At 58.4% G+C, this 9,764-nt stretch overlaps 1 protein-coding gene across 7 annotated transcripts; it reads right to left on the bottom strand.

Moving 5' to 3' along the window:
• Positions 1-8: 8 nt before the first annotated feature.
• On the bottom strand, positions 9-9,375 carry KLC3 (kinesin light chain 3). Of its 7 annotated transcripts, XM_066373750.1 has the most exons (13): positions 9,258-9,375; positions 4,840-5,118; positions 4,123-4,353; positions 3,749-3,818; positions 3,137-3,356; positions 2,646-2,733; positions 2,466-2,567; positions 1,767-1,940; positions 1,066-1,156; positions 953-990; positions 756-865; positions 526-589; positions 9-237 (listed from the first exon to the last, which is right to left on the bottom strand). In XM_066373750.1, the coding sequence occupies exons 2-13, from the start codon at positions 5,095-5,097 to the stop codon at positions 166-168; spliced, it is 1,518 nt and encodes a 505-aa protein (XP_066229847.1). In that variant the 5' UTR covers positions 5,098-5,118; positions 9,258-9,375; the 3' UTR covers positions 9-165. The 7 variants fall into 7 exon arrangements, with proteins under 7 accessions (XP_066229847.1, XP_066229845.1, XP_066229844.1 ...); XM_066373748.1 differs by having other exon boundaries at positions 756-990; XM_066373747.1 differs by having other exon boundaries at positions 9-589.
• Between the last annotated feature and the right edge of the window lie 389 nt (positions 9,376-9,764).

Below are 9,764 nucleotides of genomic sequence, written 5' to 3'. Positions count from 1 at the left end.
TCCTGGCAGCCAAATCTACAGCCTTTAATTGTGGGAAGAGGGGGCAGCCCAGTACACCAGGTGTGCCCCGGAGGTAGGGAGCAGGCAGGGAGACAGAAGGGCTTCCCTGTGCCCACCCTTCTCCCACTCTCCCCAGGAAGCTACAGCCACGTGGTCCTGTAAACTTCAACGGGGGCCCAGGTCCTGGGTGCTGGTGCTGAGGGTCCGAGAGGCTTGACTCAGGTGCCGGCTGGGGAGCTAGGGACAGGCAGAAAGGGGGATTGGAGGGAGGTGAGAGGCAGGACCCCACTGCTCCAGCTGCCACCAGAGCTTCCCGCAGCAGCCTGGCTGCCATCGTCCTTCTCCCGCACGCCGAGCCTGCTACCTCCACCCCCAAGTAAAACCCATCCGTGTGTCCTTGGGTCCTTTCCATCCTACTGACCCCTGGTTCCTGATGCCAGCTTGTCCTCTCCCTCCCCTCGCCTCTGGGCCTGTCAGCATGGCCCCCCTTCCATCCTTGGCCTGCGTGCCCTGTCTCCCCCTCACCTGGGTCCTGGCGGCCCTTGCACCATCCATGTACAGCGTGTTGAGGGACACAGCTCTCTTCATCCTGCAGAGGGAGCCAGTGAGTCCAGGGGTGCCCGCTTCCAACCCGGGGAAGACTCCGGCACCCAGTCTGATGTGTCACAGGGGAGACAAGCCATGGAAGGCTTTAAGTGGGACAGGGAGGGGCTGCGGATATCGGGGGCTCTTCACTGACCTGATCCAACACTCACCCAGCTGCTGCTGTGGCCCCCTCGCTTCTGAAACGGGACACCAGCTTCTCACTTCCACGCCGGATAGATTCACGCAACTTGGCGGAGAGAGAGCTGCTCCGTCTCCGGACCTGGGGAGGCCAGGGGACATCAGTCAGCCCCATGCCCCACCCAGTCCCCATTCCCACCCTGGAAGCCAAAGCCAAGTCCACCCTTACCTGTCCTGCATCACCAGCTGCGTCTGTGTTGGGGGATCCTGGGGAATAGAAGGGATGTTGTGGTGGGGACACTGAAAAGCCTCCTGAGGGGAGGGGAGGGACTGGGGGCTCACCGAGAGGGGCGGGCAGGTGCTCCCTGCTGAGGATTTCTTTGTACAGCTCTTCTGCTTGCTGGTACTTGTTCTGTTTCAGGTAGGCTAAGGCCTGCGGGGGGGGGGGGGGGGCACAGCCGGGTGATGGGGCTTGACCTTGGGAACTCCCAGCACTGTATCCCGGCACATCCTCCTCAGCCCTACTCCCCCTCCAGGCCTTGGCCCCCAGCAGAGCTTGGAGCCTGGCCCCACCACTTCCTGCCTAGGTGACCCAGGGCAGGGGGCTTGCGGGCCCAGCCTGTTTTCTGTTCTACCTTAGGCTGGTGACAACCTCTGTGCCTCAGTTTCCTCATCTGCAAAATGGGGGCTACTAGAATATCTACCTCACAGGGTCCTTTAAGAAACATGGCACAGGGAAAGACTGAGCTCAATAAAGGTCTAATGCTGTCATCTGCTCCTGGAGAAGCATCTTTCACTTGGGATGCTCTCTGGCTGCCACCACTTTCCTGCTTTCTCACTCCCATGGCCTCTGTGTTGAGCATCCCACCAGTCAGGGCCCAGCTGAGACAGAGTCTGGGGAAATGCCTTCTCCATGGGGCCTGGCAGGGGGCACTCCTGGCCTCTGGCATCCCACCCTTAAAGCAAGGGTGCTTCCCCAGCACCTGACCTATCAGTCCCCCCCCACACACACACACACACCGCAGGGACCACTGCACCCTCACCAGGTTGTTCTTGGTCTTGGCCACATTTGGGTCATGAGGCCCACCCAGGGCTTCGTAAATGCTCAGGGCTCGGGCATAGTGCTGCTCCATCTCCTCAAACTTGCCCTGGTTCTGGCAGAGCAGGGCCAGGTTGTTGAGCTGCTTGGCCACATCCGGGTGGTCGGCACCCAGGACCTAGGGGTTCATGGGGTCACATGTCATTAGGGATATCCAGGATTGGCAGGCCACATGATGCCAGCAGCCATAACAGGGGTCACAAATCAGGGATTACAGGGCTGGAGTGGAGAATTACATGAGGTTGGACTGGAGGGCAGAAGTTATACAAGTTAGAGGTTCGTCACAGTCGAGATGATGGCGGTCCAGAAACCACCTTGGCCTTGGGATACAAGGTAAAATGGTAGATTAAGGAGGAGGTTGTGCCAGGGTGGGGGTATGTGAAGTGAGTTATATGAGGAGAGGCGAGTCAGGAGTCAAAGTCAAACAGGTCAGGGAAGGACAGTATGGTGGGTCATGGGAATGGTGCTCTAGGCTTAAATTGTTGGCTCATTAACATCCTGTGAGAAGGACATAAAAGGTCAATGGTCCCAAGAACAAATCAGGATAGCATGGGATCAGGGTCACTTGAGAGCCACAGAACTGAGCAGGATCAAATGGGAAGGGTCTCAGGACAGGGGAGTTGGGCTGGGCAGAGGGCAGGACCTTCTCACGGATCTCCAGAGCACGCTGGCATAGGGGCTCTGCCTCCCGGTACCGCCCACGCTTTCCATAGAGGACAGCCAGGTTGTTGAGGGTGGCAGCCACCTGTGGGGTCGGGGGAGGCAGGTCAAGCGGAAGAAGGCACAGCCCCCAGCCCTCCCTCCCTCCCAGGGCCCCACTCACTGCAGGGTGCTCAGGGCCCATTGTCTGTTCCCGGATCTGCAGGGCGTCATGGAGAAGGTCTGTAGCTTCTTTGTACTTGTTCTGGTCCCTGTGGGGCAGCCCAGGGATGGAGACGGTCAGCCAGGGCCAGGCTAATTCCAGCAGGCTCAGGGACCTGGCTGAGCCAGGCATAGGTGGCACCCTTTGGGGTCCCTTCTGGGTCTCCCCATACCCCAAGGCTACCACAGGGTCCCTGCACCTCCAGATCACTGCCAAACCTCTGGCCACTCCAGGGATCATCCCCACTCTATTGAGGTCTCTGTCACCCACACTCCCTGATGCCTCTCTGCTTTGGTTGAAGTGGCCTCCCCAGATCTCTTCCCCCACCCACCACTACCCCTGTGCCCCATGTTGACAGAGCAGGATACGAGGGTCCCCCATCTTCCACCCAACAATGGTTCCACCCCTGCTGCCCCTCCAGCCCTTGCAGCCCAGCCAGCTGCAGCCCTCACCGGTACACCAGTGCCAGGATGTTGAGCATGGTGGCCACATCGGGGTGGCAGTGGCCTGAACTCCGCTCCAGGTCCTCTAAGGCCTGACGGCACAGTGGCACGGCAACCTCATAGCGGCCCTGCCCCGCATACTGGATCACGAGGTTGTGCAGGGTCCGAAGGCGGGCCGGGATCTCATAGCCGCCCTGTTGAGCGGCTGCGGCCCCCGCCACCTCAGGGCCTGGAGGTTGTAGGTACCTAGTCACTGCAGGTCTCCTACCCCTCCAGCCTCACACGAGGGGACATAGCCACCACACAGCTAGGGCTGCCTCGCTGTCCAACTGACCCCTGTGTCCACAGGGCCTGACTGACTACTGAGACTGGAATCTCAGCATTGAACTGGCCCACGGGATGTGAACACAGGCACCCACCTGCCAGGTTTCACGCCTTCCAGCCTCAGTTGCCCACTGTCACCCCCTACTGCCACCTGCTTCATCTGACACCCAGCTCTGACCTCCGTCCCCTGCTCAGAGACGGGGGTCCAGTCGTCCCTCCCCAGCCTCAGCCTCAGCCTTTCGCCCTCCATGGCCAAGCTCCCCGGTCACCCCCGGTCATGTGCTCCCCCACATCCACCTTTCCTTTCCTCCTCCTCACTGGGGAACAGGGAGGCCAGGCTGTCTCGACGAGGTGGGGACTCGGGCTGCTGTGGGAGAACAGAAAAGTGAGGAGTCATGAGGGCTGGGAGTGAATTTCAGAGAGGGGGTCCCAAGTCTCAGGGTTTGAGGGGGCTGATGATGGTCATGGGCCTCAGGGGTCTCCTGAGGACCTGGGGAGGATTCAGGCTGCGGTGGAACAGCAGAGGGCTTCCGCAGAAGTTCGAGTGGGTTGGTGGTTTCTTGGAGGGCCTAGAGCATGGGGCTCAGGGAAGGCTGGGGGGGAATGGGGTACCTAAGGAGGGTCGGGCCCCCGAGCGCACCGCGGCCCCCACCTCGCAGGGCCCTGAGCACCTGGCTCTCCGCAGGTGGGTCATACTGCCGCAGCTGCCCCAGGAACTCCAGGTGGCCCTTCTCCTCCTCCAGCTGGGCCACGGCCTCCTCACTGGTGCGCAGCCGCCGCTGTGTCTCCTCCAGCTCCTCCCGCAGCCACGCATTCTCCTGGGCCAGCCGCCGGGCCTGCGCTCGCAGCCGCTGCTTCTCAGCCTCCAGTGCACCCACATGCGCAGACAGGGCCAACAGCACCTGCCGCGGGTTGCGGGTTGAGAGTCAGGGGCCTGGTCCCTACCCTGCCAGACAGGCCCCGCCCCAGCCCAGCACCTCAAGCCAAGCCAGAGCATCCCTATTCTATCCGGGACCCCCCAGATTCTGCAGAGAGCCCTCCAGTGTGGCTGCAAGGATGCCCAGAGGCCTCCCAGGGACATAGCCAAATCCTACTCAGGGGTCCTTCTGATTTCACTCAGGTTCTCAAATTATGTCCAGGACTTCATGTCCTACCCATGTACCCTCAAGTTTTCCAGGACCCACAGTTCTATAAAAGGATCCCGTCTGCTTCAGGGGTTCCTGTCACATTCAAGTCCCCCCCCAGTGCTGTCTGGGGGGCCTCTCCTTTCCAGATCTGGCTCCCCAGGGCTCACCTACCCCAGCCTGGCCCCTCCCCACACACCTGGCCCGCCTCCCTGGGCTTCCCCCCAGATCTGAGTCTCCCCACCAGAGCTGAACCCCTCATACCTGGGCCTCGCCCAGCCCCAGCTCGATGGCTTCCAGCGAGTGGCTCACCACCTGCTGCTTTTCTTCCAGCAGTTCTGTGCCAGCCACCAGGCCCGGTCCTGCCAGGGCCTCCGCCAGGTGCCCTGCCAGACCACGGTGCTCCGCACGGAGGGCCTCCAGCCCCTGAACCACTTGTCGTGTCTGCCGCACCAGCTCCTCAGGGCTCAAGGGTTCTGGGCCTAGCCCCATGCTGCCGGGGGCGGCCACCTGCACGGACATTGCTGCTCCCGGGGGACAGGCCTGATTGGGGAAGTCATTGCCAAAGCCAGGCAAGCCAGCCTCTCAGCCTCTGCGCCGCTCCGGCCAGCAGGACCCCTCCCAGCCAGCTCCCTTTCGAGCCACCTGCCAGCCCTCTGCCTCCCTACCCTCCTCCTTCCAGCCAGCTCCCGGTCCCACACCCATCCTGGCCAGCCTTCAACTGAGAACATTCTAGTCTACCTTTGCCTGTTCTCAGCCCTGAGGACAACTCCAAAACCCCAGGTGACTAACTAAAAGAGGGCAAACAGCTGGCTCGTGGCTGCCCCCCCCCCCCGCTCCAGCCCACCTGGCCAGCCCTCGCCACCCCAGGGCCCTGGAGACCCTGGCCCAGACCCCCTGGCCGTGTGACCTGGAGCTGGAGCACCCACTTCCGCCGGTGTGTGGGGCGGGGTGTGTGGAGGCGGCAGCCTCTCTGTGAGCTCATTCTTAGGGTGTTTTTGTTGGGAACCAGTTAGACCACTGGGGCTGGGGGGTGGGACAAGAGAAAAGGACCCAGGGTTGGGGTTCCAGAAACAGAGGAGGCCGCTAGATGGGGGGTCAGGGGGGAGAACCCCATGTGTGGCTCCCCAGGTCTGAGGAGCTGACAGACCCTGAGGGAGCAAGGGCTCTGCTCTCCCCACTGCAGACAGGCCCAGCCAGCCCAAGGCATGTTAGGACACACGTGTGACAGGTATGGCCCAGGGACGTCACGGGCCATTGACAGTGAGGGTCTGAGACCAAGAACATAATGGGGGGAGTCTTACACGTGAGACTTCATGTAGTTGTATGTGGGCGACAAAGCCAATGACACAGCTGGAGTCCTCGTATACACACTCACACACAATACCTCCCTCTCAGAAATACAACTCAATACACATACGTACCCTCAGAAGGGATTCTTAGAAATACAATGTAAGATGCCTTCTCTTCCTCCTCTAAAATATAAAACTCAACAAACACACACATATCCACACTTTCCTTTCAAAATACAACCTAATGCAACACTCAGGCAAACACACATACGCTCCCCTTTTGAAAACACAACATAACACACAGGCATATTTTCCTCTCTGAAATAGAAACCAACACACAGCACACAGAAATGAACTTTCTCCTTGCAAAAACACAACCAAATCCCAAATGCCTCATGCTCTGACCATCTCCTGGCACTTAACGCTTGTCATACATGCCCTCTCCCACACCTGCACAGCCCGGCAAGCCACCCAGGTTCTGCCCTGTGCCCAATGCCTCCTCCAAGCACACCTGGATGATGGACCTGTCACCATCTTCCCCCCTTCCTCTCTGCCCCAGCCCCTCTTGGGCCAGCAGGATCTGCACACCTTCACACAATGCACACACAGATTCACATACAGAACTCCAAACATAGGCATACAAATGGCCCCTGAATTCAAACTCAGTTACACTGTCACAAGTGGGTGCCCAGGGCACAAACGGCTGTGGAGACACTAAGAGGCAGTGCCACAGTTTACACAAACAGCCTCCCAGGCATACTTCACTCAAGCCACCGTGTCCATCCATTGAGAGTAGCCCAGTGGTTTCAGCACCTGCTCGCAAGTTCACAATCACACACACTTGGACATGCAGTAAGGGCAGCACATTATCCCGTGGGTTTTATAGACCTTGGGCTCTTATCACCCTCAATCTCTCTCTCTCTCTGTATATGTTTGTGCATTTATCAGTCCCTTTGTACACGTGTATATGTCACACCATTCTTAGTTTCACACCTCATACACAAGCTCCATTAACAATCACAATCACACCTGACCAGGTGGTGGCGCAGTGGATAGAGCATCGGACTGGGATGCAGAGGACCCAGGTTCAAGACCCCGAGATCGCCAGCTTGAGCGCGGGCTCATCCGGTTTGAGCAAAGCTCACCAACCTTGGACCCAAGGTCGCTGGCTCGAGTAAGGGGTTACTCGGTCTGCTGTAGCCCCACAGTGAAGGCACATATGAGAAAGCAATCAATTAACAACTAAAGTGCCACAATGAAAAACTGATGATTGATGCTTCTCATCTCTCTCCGTTCCAGTCTGTCTGTCCCTATCTATCCCTCTCTCTGACTCTCTCTGTCTCCGTAAAAAAAAAAAAAAAAGAAAAAGAAACAACACCACAATCAAACAAGTTTGAGAGCCATCTGACAACTGCAACCAGTATTTACTCAGGTTTGCCAATTTCTTCAATCACCTACAACCTTATGCACAATGTCAGACAGCTGAGCCGAATGCTCCAGACAGCCTTGCCTGCACCATCCAGTCTGACTGATGACCACAGTAACAGCAGCCATGATATGCTCAGCTACACAGCACTGGGGCTATTTCCCCAATGCACCCGCACTCACACAGTCCCCCAGCAGTGAAATCCCCTGCACGTGCTCATCTTTCTCCCTTTCTGTCTGTCCCAGGCGTCCCCAAACTATGGCCCACGGGCTGCAATTTGGCCCCCTAAGGCCATTTATCCAGCTCCTGCCGCACTTCCAGAAGGGGCAACTCTCTCATTGGTGGTCAGTGAGAGGAGCACTGTATGTGGGAGCCCTCCAATGGTCTGAGGGACAGTGAACTGGCCCCCTGTGTAAAAAGTTTGGGGACCCCTGGATGTCCCTCTCTGTATGCACAACCACATAGCTGACAATGATAGTCCACCCCCACAACCAGTTTTGCACACCCTACCTACCTCCCTGCCACTCTCCCAACTTTTTAAAAAATTGCTTTTAGCCTGACCAGACTGTGGCATAGTGGATAGAGCACTGGACTGGGACACAGAGGAACCAGGTTTGAAACCCCAAGGTCGCCAGCTTGAGCATGGGCTCACCAGCTTGAGTGCAGGGTCGCTGGCATGAACATGGGATCATGGACATGACCTCATGGTTACTGGCTCAAGCCCAAAGGTCGCTGTCTTGAAGCAAGGGGTCACTCGATCTGCTGGAGCCCCTGGTTAAGGCACATATGATAAAGTAATCAATGAACTAAGGAGTCACAACAAAGAATTGGTGCTTCTCATCTTTCTCCCTTTCTGTCTGTTCCAGGCGTCCCCAAACTATGGCCCACGGGCTGCAATTTGGCCCCCTAAGGCCATTTATCCAGCTCCTGCCGCACTTCCAGAAGGGGCAACTCTCTCACTGGTGGTCAGTGAGAGGAGCACTGTATGTGGGAGCCCTCCAATGGTCTGAGGGACAGTGAACTGGCCCCCTGTGTAAAAAGTTTGGGGACCCCTGGATGTCCCTCTCTTTGTCTCTCTCTCTCTCTCAAAAAATAAAACATTGATTTTAGAGAAATTGGAAAGAGAGAAACATCAATTTGTTGTTCAACATTTTTATGCAATTATTGGTTGATTCTTGTATGTACCCTGACTGGGGCACAAACCCACAACCTTGCTGTACTGGGATGACACTCTAACCAACTGAGGTACCCTGTCAGGGCACAACTCCCCCATCTTACAGGTAGGAAGACAACCACTGCCATGCAACCTCTTGGTCACACTCACACCTAATCCAACAGTTCCACTCCCTCCCATACACACAGCCACACACTTGAACAGCATTACAAACACACAGAGATAGCCAACAGCCCCACATCACTGAACTGATTTCCACATCATTCACACTGTGCGACCTCTCAGGGTCACACGTACAGTCCATCTCCGCTTCACACCCATAACCACAGCCCAACATCCTCTCTACACACACCTGAGCTCTCTACACCATGACACACACACCTCAGTTTCATATACCACCCCTCATGCACACGTACACACTCTCTCCACACACTTGCAGGCGAGAGGTCCCCATCATGGCCAGCCTTCCAAACCACACAACTTGTCCCTAGATTGCCAGCCCAGAGCCACGCGCCCCGTCTTCCTGGCAGCCGTCACAAGGGCCCCCTCCTTCCCCCTAAGCCCCGCCCCCGCCCTGTTTACTTGCGCCCGGGGAAGGGGGCGGGCCCCAGCCGGGCCTCCAGCGCCGGGGGAGCCCCAGGAAGGGGCAGGGGAAGTCAAGGGGCTCCCAGGCCGGTCCCCGTTACCAGGCCGGCGGGTCCAGGGGTGCGCCAGGCCCAGCCCTCACCCTCCGTCCCCACCTCCATCCTCGCCGCCCAGGGGACCCGAGCCCCGCACTCCCGACTCCCACCTGACCGTGGCGGCTCCGGGACGCAGTCGGCCGCGCTGCGCCGGGCCGCTTCTCCCGTGCGACGCACGCCCTGCGGCTCCCAGCTGTGCCCCGAGTCTAGGGCCGTGGGCGAGTCCTCTGCGGGGCGTGGCGGCCAGCGCTCCGCCCCCGCAGGTGAGGCCTGCCCCGCCCACCACCTGGGGAAAGTTTGGCCGCGCAGCGAGGGCCCGGGGGAAAATTGCAGCGCTTGGACGCGGAGCCCGGAGCCTCCAGGGCACGTCGAACCTGAGGAGATTCCAGCGTGCGTGAGGCCGGGAAGCGCCTCCTCGGCGAGCTAGAACCTCAAGAACTTGGAATCTTGGAAATTTTGGATCCCAGACTCATGGCCTTCTTGCAGTTTCAGCCTCTGGACCTTTGCCTTGGCTGTACCTCCTGCTTGGACCTCTCTTCTCACAGATCTCACCGTTTGGTATCTTCGCAAAGGCTGCTTCCTCTGAGAAGCCTTCCCTGACTGCCCCTTCTAAATGA

Source organism: Saccopteryx leptura, chromosome 3 (assembly GCF_036850995.1).
Source record: "Saccopteryx leptura isolate mSacLep1 chromosome 3, mSacLep1_pri_phased_curated, whole genome shotgun sequence".
NCBI classification, from domain to species: Eukaryota; Metazoa; Chordata; class Mammalia; order Chiroptera; family Emballonuridae; genus Saccopteryx; species Saccopteryx leptura.
The sequence above is the reverse complement of the archived record's forward strand: the minus strand, read 5'-3'. Positions and strand labels throughout refer to the sequence as shown.